This window comes from Nycticebus coucang, chromosome 3 (assembly GCF_027406575.1).
Source record: "Nycticebus coucang isolate mNycCou1 chromosome 3, mNycCou1.pri, whole genome shotgun sequence".
Lineage (NCBI taxonomy): Eukaryota > Metazoa > Chordata > Mammalia > Primates > Lorisidae > Nycticebus > Nycticebus coucang.
In genome coordinates, this window is record NC_069782.1 from 3448018 (window position 1) to 3467893 (window position 19876).

A 19876-nucleotide genomic window follows, 5' to 3' on the forward strand; every position below is an offset into this window, starting at 1 on the left:
CCGCCCCAGAGGCAGGCACCAGACTTCCCTCAGGGCTGCTCAGGGGTGACTGTGAGGAGACACCTCCCTCAGGAGAGACTGCCTGCAGGTGTGTGTGGGGGAAGGTGCCATGTGGGGTGGCTGTGAAAAACAGTGATGGGGCTACCTTCAAGAGCCAGTCGGTAGGTCTAGACTTTACTTCACATCCTTGTGTGAGGCTTAGGAAAAGTTATTTTAAATGTAGATTATTTTGTTTATAACGGAAACCCCAAAGAAACAGCTAATGTTTTGAAAAGGAATCCTTCCACTGAAACATTTGGAAACAACCCATCTCTTCCATGCACCCTGGGCCAGCAGGGGTGGGGTCTCCTGGAAGCTAAGTGCTGGCTCCGGGCCCTCCAGTTCCCTCAGCTGTAGCTCAGGCCCACTTCTATTCCCTGCCCTTGCCTGGGTCAGGAGTGCCATGGGCATCCTGCACTCACCCTGCACCTGGAGGCCATCACCCGGGTGGCCTACACCACCTAGAGCTCAGCCCCATAGCCTGCCGGGTGTTCTTGCAGCACTGCCTCCCACAAGGAACCCCTGTCCCCTGTAGCTTCCCCGGGAGCAATTTGTGTGAACTTGGAAATGTCTGCTCAGAGTTCTTAGAGGTGGGAGCTGCTCTGTCTTACTCCTGCAAGGCCAGCTGTCCTGTGATAAAACAACAGTAGAGCTCTTACTGACTGGTGTGTGTTCTCGTTTATTTAAGATGCCCAGGCTTTTAAAAGCTTCCTTTTGCATGTTACTTCATATGAAAGGATGCCATACTGTGGGGCCACATTGTCCCTGATCCTTCTGTAGATACACTGAAGGACAAAAGGGCCTGTACAGGCGAAGACAGCCTCAGGTGAGGGGTGCTCGGCGCTGTTGCAGACCCTACAGCTGGGGGTGTGGTTTGTTCAAACCATTTCACAGCATCACCCAAAACACACCAAAAAATTTTTAAAAATAGTTTATTTTTTTAACCCATTAAGGCAAAACTGTACCCTGAAATTAATTCTTTACATTCATCAGTCTTACAGTAGGACATTCCAAACATGTAAGTTCCCATAAATTCAGGATATAAATCAATGCATATGGTCAGTTCAATCTCCTAATAGGAAAATGAAGAAGACACAAGATTTTACAAAAATGAGGTTATTTTATAGTCATTTTCTAATTGCCTGGAAACAATCAGTTAATGTGGCTAGAAAAATTCCATTTGCCTTACTCTGCACACCTATAATTCCTGAGGCCCCTGATACCCTCGCCCACATCCCGGAAAGAATGAAGCTGGAGAGGGTGCCAGAGCTTGCTTAACAGTTCTGACTGCAGCTGCTCCCACCTGGTATAAAGAGCAAAGGCTCTAATGCCCCTAAACGTCCTGGGAGCGTGAGGTAACGGAGGGCAGGAACGATGAACACCTTGGTTCCACAAGGAACCAAACGCCATCCCTGCTTTGGGGTCTGGCCCTTCTCGAGTGCCTGTCAGCCCTCTCCCCGGGGTGTTAGCGTAATGGCATCGTGGACCGCAGAGGGTGTTTTATAAGATACTGAGATGGTCTGAGGAACTCATGGAGCTGTGGGTTCCACTTTATACTTCAGGCTGGACCTTCTGGAGGATGGCAAGACCCAGCATGTATAAACGATTTCAATCAGGATTATTTCGAATTGCCAAAGTTCTTTGGTAATAACTCATAGGTAACAATTCCCTGAAGAGCAGACAGCTATTTACTAAACAAGAGTAGTTACAGGTCTTTAGCAAAACACTATCAATATGAAATCAGTGGCCTCTAACTAAATAGGTGAGGTGAGTGCAGAGGGAGAGTCACTTACACTTCCTGCATATGAAGGATGGTGAAGGGGACAGATTTACACGTGGAAAGTAAATTCTGCCTGGCTCAGGAGAATGTGTGTGTGTGTGTACAGGTGCATGAAAGTTGTATTCATTTTATGTCAGCTTTCTTTGTGTTTCCAGTAGGTTTAAGAGCCAGACTTTGAAGGATACATATCAATTAACACTGATTTCAGAATTCAAATGTCTGTTATTTGATGAATGATTATAAGTTAGTAAAATATTTGTAGTAGGATATTTGTAAAAAACAAATCACAATATTTAAAATACAGCTATGAATATAGTTCCTTTCGCCACACAGTGTAGAAAAAATAGTGACACTCAACACAAACACTGAAATCTTACCAAAAATGGGACTAAGCGGTATTTCTTTTATGAGGTACATTTCTTTTTAGGCCTGAACAAGGAACTGATTGTGCCTTTAAAAAAAATGACTTTTCCAAAAGGGCTTGAAGCCTGACTGCCTCTAACTGGAGGCAGAGCAGAGGCCCAGGGCCTGGAAAGGTGCCCAGGCGTCCCCTCCGGGTGGCCACACGCCCCCTGCCCTGGGCTCACCACTGTCCCTAGAAATCCAGGCATTTGACCCAAGCTAGCAACTTTTTAAATTAAAAAAAAAAAATCTTTAATTTTCTGTGATACAAGCATCACTATTTCTTACTTTAAAACAATTATTTGCAAATAATGGGTCTGATAACCATGGGCCACTAAAGTACTTGATGCTGCTTGGGTTAAGATCCAACACTGCACGTGGACAGTCTGGTCTGGTCTCCTTGGCAGAGGACTCGAGCATGTGGCTGCGAGTTCAGCAGCCCTGCCCACAAAGGGGTTGGGGAGGGAAGTAACTGATTTTATTACTCATGTCTGAAACTGAAATTCTGAGAAGCAAATGGTCAGTTGGCTGCCCTGTTCCAGATAGGCGGTCACGTCCTTGGGTGTCCGGGCACCACCCTCTTGCTCTCTGTCCTAATAAGGGGCTGTACACATGGCTTTTGTGATAAACCTGTAGCCCACGACACCGAAATAACTTTAAGAAGCTTCTGCATTCCACAAAAATAGCATGGGAGGTATTATGTCATTACTTAAAACTAAAGCATGAAACGTCTCATCTTTTTTCTTTTAAGCAAAACTTCCGATTTCACATTTTAATATGTATTGTGGTTTCCAGAGAAGGATAATGGATCTCCCAAATTAAGTCAGATCAAACTTCATGCCTTTGTTCTTACCCTAACTAACCTATTGGGTTGATGACATTTTTCTGAATTCTATCAAAATGGCACCTAAAAAACATAAATCCCAGGAAAAACCTAGAGCTCAACATCCAGTGCCTATTTTTAGATCTAGGTAGAAAGACCCTTACAGGAGGACTGCTCGATTTAATGGCATCAGCGAGTCCCATGGTAAGGTGTCCTTTAGTTGAGGACACCTGGACAGCTGAGGCAGGTCCAGCAGCATTCGTCACAATCCCCATTTGCTCCTCCCAGAAGAGTGGCAGGGGCTCGTGGGTGTTTCACTTCCAGACTGTGACATCTGAAGATGGGAGGGAAGGACAGCTCCACCATCACAGCCAGAACAGTCCACAGTCCCCTCACTGACGGCCCCATGCAAAGATCTGGTTGGAAAGGAATTCCCATGTAGCTGAACAATCAGTTTGGATCACATTAAGAAAAGCCGGAGCACTTTAAAATGAGAAGTACGAATACTTCACTGGAACATCCTCTGTGGTCCTTGTTAGTAATTAGTAAGCACTCGGCGGGGGTGTCCATCCTGGTCTGTGACTTCTATGGACAGGGCAGTTTCCTTAACTCGCCTCAACCTACACCCCTCTTCTGAACTCACAGTCGTATGGCTCAGGATGCTGCATCAGGCAGGCAGTGCTGACTGCAGAGGACCAGCTGGCCATCCTCAGAAGGGGGTGGCGGTGGATGGACGGCTGCAGCCTCTCGGTCGCGCCATCTCGCCTCTCCCTTGCCAGCTGTAAATGCCATGGAAGAGCAGAGGCCACAGGAGGGGAGAAAGTGCACAGTGCCCCGGGCCCAAGGACATGGCTGTACATCCTGAGGCTGGTGTTTTCATTTTAAAATGGGGGCTGATTCCCCTTCTGACCCCCTCAAGGGGCTGAAGAGTGCAGAAGACAAAGGAACCTGCTTTGCAAGCTGTCAGGAACCACAGCACAGGCTGCAGGCACCTGGCCCATTTTTTTCTGGTCGAATCTGCATTTTGAGAGGCCTCCTGGGTTGAGGAGGTGGTGGGGAGGTGGCCTCAGTCTCAGCAAGGAGTGCTGGGCCCGCTGGGTTGAAACCGGAGTTCAGTGAGACATTGCAAAGACAGCTGTGACTACTGGGTCAGGATACAAATCTCCCTCTGTCATGCATCTGGCTGGTAAGTATCAAATGTGCCGGGTGCCACGATGGTTTGACACACGGTGGGAGCTGGAGGCAGAAAATGCCTGGGATCAAACACCGGGCTGCAGGGACTCCTCCACCAGCTAGCAGGCAAGGTAAGAGGGGAGCTCCGGCTGGGGCATGGGGTGGCTACTGCAGACTGGGCCATCCTAAACCCGGGTCACGCCCGGTCTCAGTGTATCAAGTTGTGGCAGCAACTTGTGCATGTGTATCTTTAAGGCTCCCTTTCAAAACCAAAATTCCTTAGAAAGTACAAGCTTTCCTTTCTCTGTGCTCAGGCAGCCACAGGTGTGCACACGCTTAAGGAGCCCTGGTCACAAATGGCCTGGCTATATAGACAACAAGGGCCTAGCACGGGTGCACCTTGATGTTAAGGGTGCCTTCCGTGGCTCCTGTTGAGGTAGTGCTAAGTACATAGCACTTAGTGGAGGTGGCTGCTAAAGTAATAGTTTACTTAGCATCATGTCAACTTCTGCTCAGCTCTGGGGTGCTGTGCTGTCCCTGTAACTTGCAGACAATGTTCAAGGCAGTCTGTATCCCTTAGGGTCTTAAATGGCCAGTGCAAGAAATGTGTTAGAACAAGTGCAAAGTTACCTCTATGCTCCCCAAAAAAACCTAAGGGAAAGCTCCTGCAAGCTTCTGAGTGCTCCGAGGGCTGGGTTTCTTTCTACCCCTCTGCACATTCATTACATGTGTCCTGGCAGAAACTCTGTGTCCATCAGAGCTGAAAGAAGGTCAAGGGGAAACTGGTGAGCAAGGTGGGGAGGAGGAATGGTCACTAGCTGGTGCTCTCAGTATCCACACCACCTCCAAGGCTGCTCTTGCTGCTGTAGCTGGAAGCGTCCTGTTTTGACAATTCTGCATGTCATCCAAGCAGCCTCATGCCTGAAGGGTTTTCTTCCCCCCAAAGAGTGGTCAGGGCAGAATCCAGCATGGGGGGCACAAGGATGGAAATGCCCAGGATGCAGAATGGGAGGGGCTTGGTGCTATGCTCCCAACGGATTTGGGAGCAGCCTGCGCCTGACCCCCAGCCCTGCATCTGTCCGGCACATGGAGGCCCGTCTCAGATGAGCCCCAGGTGTTCCTTCATTCTGGTCAGCGTGTGAGACCAGGCTATAATTCCATGGTCTCTGAGGAGTTTGGCACTTTCTGCTTTTAAAAGTTGAGAACATGAAGAACCAGGTTTAAACAATGAAGAGTGGGTTAAATCGATCTCCTCTGTTCACTGTTAGAGGAAGTAGACCCCACACGGGTCTGAAACTCCCCGAATCCCTTAGGACGTATCTGTCGTACTCTTTCTGAAGCCTAGTGAAACCTAGAAGTAAGTGCAGTGAATACACTCTTCAACAGTTCCTATTGCAAATGCTGCAGCCTACGTTTGACTATTGATACCCTGAGAAATCTTCGGGTGACCCAAAATATTCTGGCATTGAGTAGCCATTAGTGACTTTGTTACTTAAAGAAATGGGAGCATGTGCTATTAGCAGGGAGCTGCTAATACCAGTGAACACCGTTGGGTGACTTTCAAGCTGAGGTCACTTGTAGGCTCCCTTCTGGCTTCACTGGGCCACCACCAGGAGTCTGGAGAGACCTGCACCCTCACTAACACTGCCCAGCATCCTGGAGAGCTCACACAGAGTACAGGCCTGACTGTTACTGCTGAAGGCTTCAGATAGGGAACAATATTAAATAGGTTTTATAAAAAATTAAGCAGAATAAATGGCTTCTCTGAAAACTTTGAAGCCTATTCTCCTAGGTCAGGCCTGTAGGAATAGCACCAGTCCAGAGCACTCCAAAGCAAGAGCTGCATGGTGCGGAGGCAACATGCACACGACCTTGGACTCCAGCCTGTGAGCCTGAAAGGAGTCCCACTGAACAAGGAGTTCTCACTCTAGGCAAGAACAGTGAATGGCTGTGAACGTGGCTAGTGGCTGGCTTCCTCAGAGCGAGGCTCACCGCTGGCTGGTGTGATGCAGAAACACTGGGATTTGCTTCTGACTCCTAGGACCCTGGGGCAGATTGGCCGATGCTGCTGGCCAACAGACCCTCTGATTAGATCTTCAACAAAACCAAAATACCACTAAATGATTTTTTACCACTAAAATACCACTAAAAGATTTTTAAGAAAGGCTGTCCTAATCCTGACTTCCACTTTTTTTCTAGTTAAAGTCTCACAGTTTTGTCCCTTCTGCTGTCATATTTTCATAATGTGGATCTCGGGAACTTGATCCCTGTCAATCCTGATCATTCTTTACATAACAGTCTCAGAAGCACCAGATTTTCTAGAGACAGGGGAGGGGCCTTGAGGACACAGAAGGTGTGCGGTGGCACCCATGGAGGTCACAGCCGGCACTGGCAGTTCCAACCCAGTTCTGGCAGGAGGCACAGTTAATCCTCTAGGTAGACAGGAGGACAAAGTACTTCCAGGTCCTGCGTTCTAGACAAAATGCCATATTGACTTGGCTTTCCCAGCTGAACTGAGGTTGAGAAGCTGATCTTCAAGGCTATAACAACTATTTTAGATGTTTGAAAAATGACCTTACACACAGAGTGTGGGGGGAAGAGACTTAATGATCTAAATCTTTGTAAAAAAAAAAAAAAACAAAAGTAACTGCTGTAAAATCCGAGACTGAGTGAAACTGCCATTCGAAGGATACCGTGCCCCTCTCTCCCTGTCTGGGGGCAGCCCCTCCCAGCCCCAGTCAACTCCAGAAAGCATGTGCCACCACCAAGAGTTAAAAAAATAAAGCGTCACATTGTAAAAAGCAACATAGGAAAAGACATAGGAGCTGCCAAATGGGGCCCAGAAGAACATTTACAAATAATTTGTCCCTAAAAAGACAATCATGCCCACAGACGGCGTGAGTGAGCTGGTTCTGATTTCACAGCAACAGAGGACAAGGAGGGAGCCCACACACTCACAGCTGGCCTTCCTCCCGCTCACGGCAGACGCTAGCTTAAAACGGGCCGGGGAGGCTGGAGACATTGTTTTCTGGGCTTTTCTGCACAAACCTGGAAATAGGCTTTTCCACATATTAGTTACGACCACGGAAACAGTGAACTGAAAACAAAACCACAGCTGCATCTTGATAGCTTATCAAATAGTTCTTTAAAAAATCTCAATCCTATGATTCCAAAGCAGCACGTTGTCCTTCTCCAGATTCAGGAAACAGAAGTGAAGTCTTCCAAATAAATATTTTGCTGCTTTTAAAATACCTAACCTTTGGATGCATCTAGATTTACAAAATTATAATTGTTGTTAAAAAAAAAGTGCTGATTAGTTTTCAAAATTATAAAGGAGCACAAAGTCAAAAGAGTAGTAGGAAGGGAAGACAGGCGCTTATTTCGAGGTTACCAGTTAATTAAATGGTCAGTGTCTAATGCAATGTAAAGAAATGTGCACTGATTAATATCAGGTGAGCTAAAATGATCAGATCATTGAACATCATTCCCCCTTAATTTTCCAAGTCCTGATATTAGCCACTTGTCACCAGCATTTGAGTACTATGCACGCTCTGAGGAGGCCTGGTTAAAACAAAGACAGATGTGGAATAACGTTCCCGTTACCTAGGGCTCAGGCTTTCCAACCTCTAAGGCTAATGTGGTGGATGTCTGTGCAAAATCACACTGCTCCCATTTCTCCTTTGTAGTGCTGTCAACTCGAAAGGTCCTTGAGAAGCAGCCACCGCTGCTGAGTTCCAGCGTCAGTACATGTCCCTGTAGATCTCCTGCAGCAGGGGGTGCAAGGCGGCGTCAGACTCCGTCTTGATGACCTGCACCAGCTGTGCGTGCTCCGTGACCAGCTGCCGGAGGTCTGCCATTTTTTGAAGGAGTTTTGGGAAGAGAAAGATATCGTCTGGATGGTTGTTCTGCAAGTGAAGTTTGAGCACATGCACAATACCCTCCTGCATTTTTTCAATGTGTCCTACGTTTAGGAGGCCGGGGCGATCTATTCTCAAAAGAAGAGAGAGACGTTTGAGTGTGACAATCACCTGACCACTGATCATCAGCTCGAGGAACCAAACATTCCTATTTCATACAGAAAAGCCAAGCTGCTTTTAGACTAGAAGATGGAAACAGATTTTTTCCAAAGTCCCTAAGCAAAATAAGGACAGGACGGACCAACAATCATTCTCAATTATTCATACTATCAGGCCACGGCAGTGCCCGGACTCCACCTGGCTGTGTGGTTTTTCCAGTTACAGCCTGTCAGGGACGAAACCCAAGACGTGGGGAGTAACGGTACATCCTGAGAGTGATGGCAACAATTTTGCATAATACGGGAAGTGAATTTCTTATCCCTGAGTCAAAACTGCACATCCGGCTTCCGTTTTTCCACCAGGTTTAAGGACTGTGAACATGGTGGACTCAGTGCGTGTGGCCTGCAGCTCTGTCAAAGGCACCGTCCAGCTCTAAAGAGAGCCAGGCGAGAAGCGCCTGGGGAGCTGGGGCAGGGAGCCGACTGGCTGGAAAAGATGCAGAGCACCCCTGAGATGGGGATGGATGGGGCAGGTGACTTCCCTGGGGCAGCTGGCACCAGCCTATCTGGGACAGTCTCAGGCTCTGACCCCGACTCTCGGTCCAGAGCACACTGCCGCAGGCCGTACTGCACAGGTGGCGCTCCCTTTAAAGACCTGTCTATTACTGGGGCCCCTCAAGTGCTGTTAATGGTGGGGTGCTTATCTTCATTGTTGCAAAATAAATATAATTATTAAGTTTTTTAGCTGGCCCCGGGCTGGGTTCAAACCCACCACCATCGGTACATGTGGCTGGTGCCACAACTACTGTGCTACGTGTGCCAAGCCATAATTATTAAGTTTTTTTTTTTTTTTGTAGAGACAGAGTCTCACTTTATGGCCCTCGGTAGAGTGCCGTGGCATCACACAGCTCACAGCAACCTCCAACTCCTGCGCTTAAGCGATTCTCTTGCCTCAGCCTCCCGAGCAGCTGGGACTATAGGTGCCCGCCACAACGCCCGGCTATTTTTTGTTGCAGTTTGGCCGGGGCTGGGCTTGAACCCGCCACCCTCGGTGTATGGGGCCAGTGCCCCACCAACTGAGCCACAGGTGCCGCCCATAATTATTAAGTTTTTAAACAGAGAATTTTTTTAAAAGATAATTTTTTTTTCTTTTTTAGACAGCCTCAAACTGTTGCCCTGGGTAGGGTGCTGTGGCATCACAGCTCACAGCAACCTCCAACTCCTAGGCTCAAGCGAGTCTCCTGCCTCTGCCTCCCAAGTAGCTGGGACTACAGGATAAAAGGTAATTTTAACTCTACCATAACAGATATAACATACAGCTCCCCAGACAATTTTTTTATAGAAGCGATACAAGATTATAATTTCTTTTTTTTAAGGATTATAATTTCTTTTAAAAAACTGTGATTATGCTACATATAAATAGTTCTGCAATTGCTTTTTACCCAGAGTGCTAAATTTTGATCATACAAAAGGACAAGTCATGTGTAACTGCTTTGCCCTTTTATACTTTATTCCAGAGTGTAAGGACTCTGTCCTTCTGACTAGTGCCCAGCCCAGCAGTAACAGGGACCTGCCAGGTAGGCCCGAGGCCAGATGGATGCAGCCAGCCTCAATTCCGCAGTGGGCAAATCATGGGGGACAGTATGGCTTTGGGCAGCCTGGGCGGTGGGCAGTGACCCCCTCAGTCTTCACCACGGCTGGGTAAAGTCAGCTGAGTTTATAGTCGAAGGATGACCTTCCTAGACCCAAGACAGGGTTAAACGCACATGCACTGAGCCAAACATCTGAGCTGCAGAGCCAGCCTGCACAGAGGGGCCCAGCCTTCCTCACTTGGTTCTGTCTCCCCGGCAAATCGCACCCTGCAGTGGCTGCCACTTAGCTACCCATAGGTTTCATTAGGAAACGGCACAGCTATTGCCGATAGTGACAGCAAGTACACTAACATTGTACAGCACTTTAGAGATTATAGTCTGTTATATAATACAATTATGTAATAGTACTGTAAGAATATCATCTTATAACATATAGGCCATATATATTACAGTAGAGCCTCCCTAGTGACCACCTCCCTGCACTGACCACCTCCTCAAGTCAACCTAATTTTCAAAAATTAGGACACGCATTACATGTAACATATCAGTACAGCAGGCCTAGTTCCTTATGTTGACCCTTCCATATGTACAGTCCCTTGGCTGGTCACCTTACAGAGGTTCTACTGTATTATATATCATAATTATAATTGTGCCTAATATGCTTATATTCTATCTAACATATTCCATATAACCATATTTGTTTGTAATATTAGATATAATTATAATAGAAATGGAGTATATTTGTATGTCCTAAATGAAGTATAATTATACAATATAGAAATATTTATTTATGTATAATAACACTATAACGTCATACAATATTGACATAATTACCACTTATGTCTACTCAGACGTCCCCCAACCCTGCAGTGTCCGCTCCGCCTGAACAGCTCAGGCTGATACCGAATTTACCACTGCCAAATTCTTCAACACAGGAGCCTGTACATGACCCGACTCCGGAGGATTAAGAAACCACTCACCTCCACAGCAAATTATAGCAGCCACAAAAAGAGAAATGTCACTGTCATCCAGTTCCAGCGCATTGAACTTCATGGCGAAGTCAAACTTAGGCTCCATGATGTCACAGAATGGCTTTCTTAGGCTTTTGAAGAACTCCCGAGTTATAAAACCATTTCCATATGCTACCAGCATCCCATCTTTGTTCATCACAGAAGACAGCATCGCAAATATGGCCTCATAAACTCCGTATTTCAGCAATGTCACTTGGTCGTTCAAGTCCAAGTTCGCAAAGCCTGGGATGGCCTTGGCAAACTCTGTGAGCTCCGTGACGGTCTCCACTGATGTGCACTGACAGCAGTGGAAGATACGCACCTCTGCCTCCTTGTTTTGGATGCCATTGGCCACCAGCTTGGCCACCAGCGTCTTCTCAGCCATACAAAGCGTCTCCATATCATGTATAACAAAAGGCTGCAAAGAAGAACGCTGAACTAAGTCAGGTGATCTGTGACAAGCTCTGCTTTCAATTCCCAGTGAACGAACGAATCGCTGCTGTATCCAAACCACCACCCTGGTGCTACGGAGAATTCAAAATGTGCACGAGACACAGGCCTCCTCCTCAGACAACTTCAATGTTTGGGGAAAGTGAGACATTCATGGAAAACTAACAATATAGACCAGTGAGGTAAAAACAGGTATTGCTTGACATTGGGTAGTGATTTCATTGCTACGAAAGTGATGTATTGATTTTGGCAAGAAAGCTAACAGGAAGAGTATTAGCAAAGCACCTTTAATATTTATAATAGTCACTGAACTCCTAAATACTATTTTGAGAGCCTTAATTGCAATAATTCTTAATTTTACCAATTTATAAACTTTAGCAGTAAGCATCATTACTAAACACAGTTGAACATGTAAACATACACGACTCAGAAAGTTGTGTATAAAATACATTGTAGACATCAGCAAATGAGCACTGTTAAACTCTTCAGGGATCAAGTGGAGAAGGTGTGGCAGGACTTCGCCATCCTCACCCGGCACTCTGGCTTCCAAGGCCCCAAGGAAGCTCTCCCCAGGCTGTGGGGCCATTCACGTCTGAACCTGAGGGTCCTGCCATTTTCTAAAGGGCTCGTGGTGGAAGAAGAGATGACTGGCCAGCCAACGTGCTTAGAAGGAATTATGCGTCTGGTGGGGCTGAGGAGAACGGGGACAAACACCACTGTTGGCTGAAATTGCATCTGTGTGCAGAGCAGAAAATGACAGCATCTGGGGGGTCTCTGGTTTACAGTGTGATCTACAGTGGACACAGGGCAACGGAGCAGTGGGCGAAGGCATTATCTCCATGCCCTCCGGAACACCTACGCAGAGGGCAGGTGCGTCTGCCAGTGGGCAGAACCCGCCACTGCTGATGCTCCTGTGCCCACAGCACGAAGTGTCTCTTGTTTCTGGGCACACACAAGTATCTCCAGGATCATAGTGCAGAACCCTCTCCAGGGCACCTGTGGCCTGGTCAGGTAGAGAGAATTAGCAATCAGACAGGCTGTCTTTGAAATATGTACACAGAATTAGAACTTGCAACATGGTGCTGGATTATAAATCTGCATCAGAGAAAAGGGGATTTTATTTTTTAGAGACAAAGTCTTGCTCTGTCATTCCAGTCTTGCTGGAATGCAATGGCATGATCATAGCTCAGGGCAGCCTCAAACTCCTGGGCTCAAGCAATCCTCCACTCCTGAGTAGCTGGGACAATAGGTGCCCACCACCACAGCTTGCTAATTAAAAAAATTTTTTCTTGAACCGGATCTTGCTATGTTGCTCAGGCTGGTCTTGAACTACTAGCTTCAAGCAATCTTCTCACCATGGCCTCCCCAAATGCTGAGATTATAGGCATGAGCCACCAGACCCAGCCCAAGATATTTTAAAAATTATTTATGAGTAACTGAAAGCAGTCTCAGTATGAAATTCAAAGCCTATTTTCTAAATATCTTGTCCGATTAAGGAAGACTAAAAGGTTCTCTCTCCAAAGATCTTAAAAACAGACCAGATTACCACTGTTATGGAAAAGTTTGGTAGTTCTTCTTCTTCTTTTTTTTTTAGAGACAGAGTCTCACTTTATCACCCTCAATAGAGTGCTGTACTGTCACAGCTCACAGCAACCTCCAACCTTGGGCCTAGGGGATTCTCTTGCCTCAGCCTCCCAAGTAGCTGTGACTACAGGCGCCTGCCACAATGCCCAGCTATTTTTTTGTTGCAGTTCGGCCGGGACCAGGCTTGAACCTGCCACCCTCAGTATATGGGGCCAGCGCCTTACCAACTGAGCGACAGGTGCCACCCTGGGTAGTTCTTCTTGACAGAAATTTTAAGTTCAGATTTAAAAAATTAACATTTATCAGATGTACTTGATAAATATTTTTAAAGGGTAGATGGCAGTATTTCCCCTACTCCAGAAAATATACTATTATGCTACTTTTACTTTATTCAAATCACTAGATTTTTCTGAAGTACACTCAGCAGAAATAAATGTGTTAAATAATTTTTTTTTCTTTTTTGAGTCAGAGTCTCACTATGTCGCCCTTGCTATAGCGTCACAGCTCACAGCAACCTCAAACTCTTGGCCTTAAGCAATTCTCTTGCCTCAGCCTCCCAAGTAACTGAGACTACAGGCACCGGCCACAATGCCCGGCTATTTTTTGTTGCAGTTGTCATTGTTGTTTAGCTGGCCCGGGCTGGTTTCGAACCTGCCAGTCTCAGTACATGTGGCTGGTGCTGTAACCACTGTGCTACAAGTGCTGAGCCAATAATTTTTTTTTGTTTGTTTTAATAAAAAGAGTTCTGTGGTCAAAAAAAAAAAAAAATTGGGGAAATACTGAGTTAAGTGAAGTTGAGACCTCCCAGAGTCGGGTAGTGGTTCCCACAGAGTGCTTGGTATCATTTATTATCTGGTGGAGCAACTGCTCAGGACTAGTGTAGGCCTGGCTCTATAATTTGCAGAGCCAGAGAAAATAAAAAATGTGGGGCCCTTGTTAAAAGATAATTATTAAGGCCAGGCACAGTGGCTCACCTATAATCCTAGCACTCTGGGAGGCTGAGGGAGGAGGATCGCCTGAGCTCAGGAGTTTGAGACCAGCCCAAGCAAGAGCAAGACCCCATCTCTACTAAAAATAGAAAAACTAGCCAGGTGTCAGTGCAGTGGGATAGGGGACTGTAGTCCCAGCTACTCAAGAGACTGAGGCAGGAGCATCACTTGAGTCCAAGAATCTGAGGTTGCTGTGAGCTAAGATGACATTGTGGCACTCTACCCCAGGGTGACAGAGTGAGACTCTGTCTCCAAAAAAAAGAAAAAGATAATTATTAAGAATTTCAAGATGGCAACAGCAGAGCATTCACCCCAAGTGTGGGGCCTTCTAAACACAAGGGCTGTAAGACAGCTGACACGCCCATGAAGCCCACCCCGGACTAGTTTATGGGGAACGTACTCTCATAAATGAGGACTTACATGGTAACAAATATTTCATTTCATTTTTGTGAAATTGTTGCTTGGATCTTAGAAAGCAGACCTCATTTAATAGGCACAATTTAAAACCATTTTAATACAAAGCAAGTGTTAACATTAAGAAACGGATGTTTATTAAAGCTAACGAGACTCTGTGTCCATAAAACACCCTTGAAAATTTGCCAAACTTGATTGATAAGCATTCTTGGTGAGACTGTTTCAAAAATTCTGTGCAGCTTATATTTAACTTGGAATGTGCCTTTTTTTTTTTTTTTTTTTTATTGTTGGGGATTCATTGAGGGTACAATAAGCCAGGTTTGGAATGTGCCTTTTATACTCAAGTTTGAATATGAATGTATCTGACGTTATTTGTGTTCATTTCAAATACATTAAATTAAGCATGCTATAAAGATTTTAAACAGCGCGAGGCAGAAAGCTGCCTAGTTCTCCCCAAATCACTCCAGCCAAGACCCAAACATTCCCCTCACTACACACTGCTGTCCTTGACATAGCTCACTGTGTTCTGTGGTGTTAAATGATACTAATTCCTCTAAGTTAGCAGCCATCATCTTTTAGGAAAAGTTAAATATGAATCATTGGTAGAACTTCTCTGGATAAAATTATTTAGTAAGCTCTTGGTTGCATTTTACTACTTATTTCTAGAAACAGCATACAATATGAAGCACATGTTTCAATCTAAAGACAACCTAAGTACTAATAGTAGATATAATATTTAACCACGCACAGTAAGCAAAACCCCAAGACACGGCACAAGATAACACCCACCAACAGGACAATTCTACCCCAGCATGATGCTTGGGAGCAACCCCTTATTTCAAAGATTCTGAAATGTTGAGGTGACGTTGGAATTCTCTTGGAACTGATCTCAAAACCCTGTGCTCAGCTGCATGTCAGAAATTAGTCCCCTTGCTTCATGTATTTTTTTCCAATAAGACATTTTACTCTGTTAATCTCAACTTGCATACCAGGGTGGTTACAATGGATTCATGATTTTCTGTAAAATTCCATTGTTTTTTCAGAAGGTAAAGATTTTCCATAACCAGAGATAGTCCAAGACTCTGAAGACTTTTTAGAAGGCAGAGGTAACTTGTAAAGCCAAAAACAGCTAAGCCTCTGACAGTGAGCAGGTGTGTGCCCACATGTGAGCATGCATGCGGGTTGGGAGCCGAGCCCTCGGTTGTAGGGAAACAAAAGTCACTGCCTTCACCAAAGCTCCTCAGCCCGTTTCCATATTGCTGCTTCAAAATCTTCTCATGATATTCTCAACCCCTGATAGATCATATTAACTTCTGAAGATGCTAGTGAAAAGCACCTTTTTTGGAAGTCATGCTCAGAGGGGACTACTGTCCCCCCTGCCTCTCAGCTCTGATTCTGTCCCTGTAAAATCCAGAGGCAGAAAACTCCCCAAAGGTGCTCTGGCCCCATCACTGAGGGCCCTGACCACTTTCTGGCCCACAGAAATTTCAAGGGCTCAACCCAGTCCCAGTGTCCAGACAGAAACACTTTTTCCACCCACCTTTCCCCAAAGCAAGGTGCCCACACGGCTCGCTGCGGCACCTCCCCCGTCACCTTTGCAATGTCCGCCCTCCAAGTCCCCCAGTGCCCTGACTGGCTTGAGGTCAGCCGGGGGCTTTGCTTCATCTGACTGCAAGGCCATGCGGTGGTTGTCACAGAACAAGGCAATGACCACTACAGAGATCGATGGAACCCAACCCCAGCAAACCAGAGGGACTGCTTTAAAATTAAAACTTGTCCACGTTTTTCCACATTAAGGCTTCAAACACCTGAGGGCCCAGTTCTGGTTGGAGCCATGGGCTGGCACCTGCTGCCGCCCTGGCAGCCCCTACAGGGAGGCGGCGGCCTGTCCCCGACGCCTGCAGCTCAAGTTACCACCTTGTGCAATTGTGCCTGTTCACTAGCAAATTCATCGTCCCTCTTCCCACCCCTGAATAGCAACAAAGGCAGGTGGAGGCCCTGGGGTTGGCCACCTTCCTGAAGCCATGGCAAGGGCTGAGGGCACCCAGGCTGGCCCTCATGTAAGGAGACTTGGGCATGGTCAAGGCGAGCACATCTGGGCTAATGCCCAGTCCCAACAGCTGTCCTACCAACAGAAGGCACTGCTTTCAAAACTCTGGAAGGAATACACATAGACCATGGTCAGCCAACAACCACAGCAGTGCAAAACTGGAGCTCTGTGGGGAGATTCGGGCAGTGGCCGGTGGTGGGGTGCCCTATACTGGAAGCAGAGAGCCCCAGAAGGCCAACAGCCTGGGGTGGGGAGGAGAGGGAACCTCCACCATTGTGCGTGCAGGACATAGTGAGATGTGACCCTGGCTCAGAGCATATGATCTACAGTGTAACCAGTGAAAACTAGTGCCCGCAGTGCCCTGGCCTGGGGACGCACAGGCAGGAGCAGGCAGCTGACTCTTAGCAGTGCCCCAAATCCTGTCTTCCTACCGAAAACAGAATTGTAAACCCCAATCCTCAACTATTAATCTGTTATTTATTTTCTTAAGACCAAAATACAAACGGATTCCTACCCACAAGTAAATGTGTGAAGAGTCCTCACCGTCCTGACTTCCTCACTCTGGCTAAGGGAGCCTTGGGGGTCTCTGTGGGGAGACACAGGACACTCTACGGGAATCAAGTTCACACTGAACAGGGGTCTTTCATTAAGAGCAAAGATGACTTTTAAGTTCGCTTTAAATGCTTAAAATCCAAGGTAGAAATAACAAGATGAGGAACAAAAGTTGTTGTTCCCCTCATTTGGGGGCTGATCATTTCCAGGACAGAAATGCAAAGTGAAAAGGTGACCCTTTGTCATCGGAAAGGGTCTACCTGGTACGAACCTCTGGGGCTGCCTGGCGTGGGTGCCTGCCGGAACCGTCTAAAGTGTCTCAGCCTGTTTAACTGGAGAATTCACAGAAGAATTAAAAGACTCAGTAAGAGTGGTTTGGTTTGTTCATGAAAGTAAGTAGCTTGTGAAATACTTTATTTTCCTGTGACTAAAAATTCCAGCTAGCAATTCCCAAGAAGGATTGCTCCAAGCTGTTCATTACTACAGATTAAACCTGTTTCACCACACTCATAGGGAAAAGGCAAACTATCTTTTTTTTTTTTGTAGAGATAGTGTCTTACTTTGTCGCCCTCGGTAGAGTGCTGTGACATCATAGCTCACAGCAACCTCCAACTCCTGGGCTTAGGCGATTCTCTTGCCTCAGCCTCCTGAGTAGCTGGGACTACAGGCGCCCGCTACAATGCCTGGCTATTTTTTTGTTGCAATTTGGCCGGGGCTGGGTTTGAACCCACCACCCTCGGTATATGGGGCTGGCACCCTACTCACTGGTGCCGCCCAGGGCAAACTATCTTTGTTCACCAACCTAGGGCTGTCGCCCTTTGGGAAGGTAGCTCTGAGATATATTCTATAACAGAGAGAAAGCCTATGGGGATGTGAACAAGTGCCCACAAGGGGCAAACTCTGTTGCCTCTGAAGAGGTCCGGAACTTGCCGAAAGACAATAAAGTTTCTGTAAACAGATGACCCTTTCTAAGCCCCGATGTGTCACTGCCTTCTCTCTGAAGAACAAGGCAGGTGTGTGGGTGAGATGGAGACAGGAAGGTCCATGTGCAGGGCCCGGTCTGCGGAGCCAGAGCACATTATGAATGGGATGTGAATAGTTTTGTTTTCCGGCCTTAAAATAGGGATTTAAGAACATAACACTTAAGAAATGACCCTAGTACTTGTTAAGCTATTAACCAGTGGCTTTTTTCCCCTTTTGGTGTATTAAGTACGTAGCCATTATAATAACTCTCCTGCTAAAAGCTTTGAGGTAGATCCAAGCAAGAAGACAGGAATTGCTGTTCGGCCCCATTTTAGTCTCAGAATGAACTGTCTCCATGTCCACTGTCTCTTGCTGGACCTTGGGATCAATATTATTTTCTCTGCACTAGACATGTTTCCTCAATTATTCTCAAGACTCTAGTCGGCACGTTGCCAAGGGAACACTTCAGACAAGACTAAAAGGCAGCAGAGACACCTACTGGGTTGTTGTTGGCCTTCCCTGCGAGGATGACGCGGGCTTTGACCTTGTTCATGTTGAAGTTCTTCAGGTAGGCCTCGTAAATCCTCTTGGCAAGAGATTTGAGGTCTGCGGTTTCAGAATCGTCTACGTCATGTTCACAGGTAAGAATTTCTGCTTTTAGCTTTGCTTTTTCAGATCTTGGCATCCGTCCAAAACGAATCGCTGGGATTTGGGGGGAAACAGAGAAGAATGGGAAACAAACAGAAATGAGCAGAGGGACTGTAACGTGGAGCTACAACAGACTCGCAAGGGCCGGACGGACACTTCCCACCGGAGTGAAACCAGGAGAGAAAAGGCACGGGCAAGTTAGAATCCCTTTCCTATTATTCTAATATGGAGAGATGAAAATAAAACTAAAAAAAAGAAAGGAAAACTCAAACTCCATAACTTTCAGATTTTTTTAACAGGCTATAATAAAGGCTGGGCGCGGGGGCTCACCTGGCTAATCCCAGCACTCTGGGAGGCTGAGGCAGGAGGACTGTTTGAGCTCAGGAATTTGAGACCAGCCTGAACAAGAGTGAGACCCCCACCTCTAAAAATAGCCAGGTGTGTGGTGGGCACCTGTTGTCCCAGCTACTCAGGAGGCTGAGGCTAGGGGATTGCTTGAGCCCAAGAGTTTGAGGTTACTGTGGGCTGCGACATCATAGCACTCACTAGAAGGAATGCTTACTGTTACTAGCTACAATCAACCTCCCAGGGCAGGGCAGTAACAGTGAGCTTTAGAATCAGTTTATATGTAATTCCGTGTCCTTTATCCAGAAGGCAGAAGTGCAACCCTTATAAACTACTTATTTTAAATATATCTTCATGTCATAATTAGCATGTTCTAAAATTAGAGTTTGGTTGAATAAAAAGAAATTCGCAATAAGATGTTTGAAATGGGACACGCTTCTTATGATGAGATGAACATTCTGTCATCTTGGTGATTTCCTGTTGGTTTTTACATCTTATATCAAAGTCTCCCCGTTTGAAGTTTCTAGCAGTTAAGTCCAGGTGCTCTGCTGAATCTTGGCTATTGGAAACTTTTACTTTCTTGGGCTATTCTGATTACAAAGTGGTCTGCACAGTCAATGTTGGGGCACGTTCATGCCAAATACAGCCTTCCCCGAGGAAGCAGAGCCGAGGGATCGTCGGGGACAAGTGCTGGACCACCTTACCTACCATTGTGTGACATCCCGACCGAAAGGCACTTGTGGAAACGACAATACTGGCACTTATTTCGATTCTTTTTCTGAATCTTGCAGCTACGATCACATTTGTCATATACCAGCTTCAGTCGAACCGTTCGCCGAAAGAAACCCTGTGAGATTAACACGCCGCTGATTAGAGAAGGTGGCTCCAAGTCAATCAGTGTGGTTGCTTCATCTGCCTTCCCTGATGTTTGTTTATTGTCTCTTTTTAAAGAAACTAAATTTAGAGAAATAGTTCGTCTGAAAAGTCTGATATAATTGGGACAAATGGATAATTTTAATTTTCTTTTTAAAAAAAATCTCAGAATAT

The 19876-nt window shown here is 46.2% G+C and overlaps 1 protein-coding gene across 5 annotated transcripts in view; it reads right to left on the reverse strand.

The window, feature by feature from the left end:
- Positions 1 to 954: 954 nt before the first annotated feature.
- Positions 955 to 19876, reverse strand: part of PPARA (peroxisome proliferator activated receptor alpha) — a 50330-nt gene continuing 31408 nt past the window's right edge. For all 5 annotated transcript variants that reach the window (XM_053584880.1, XM_053584879.1, XM_053584882.1 and 2 more), the window contains 4 exons: positions 19538 to 19676; positions 18336 to 18538; positions 10805 to 11252; positions 955 to 8202 (listed from right to left, as the gene is read on the reverse strand). In XM_053584880.1, coding sequence (XP_053440855.1) covers positions 7958 to 8202; positions 10805 to 11252; positions 18336 to 18538; positions 19538 to 19676 — 1035 coding nt within the window. In that variant the 3' untranslated portion in view covers positions 955 to 7957. The remainder of the gene's footprint in view (positions 8203 to 10804; positions 11253 to 18335; positions 18539 to 19537; positions 19677 to 19876) is intronic.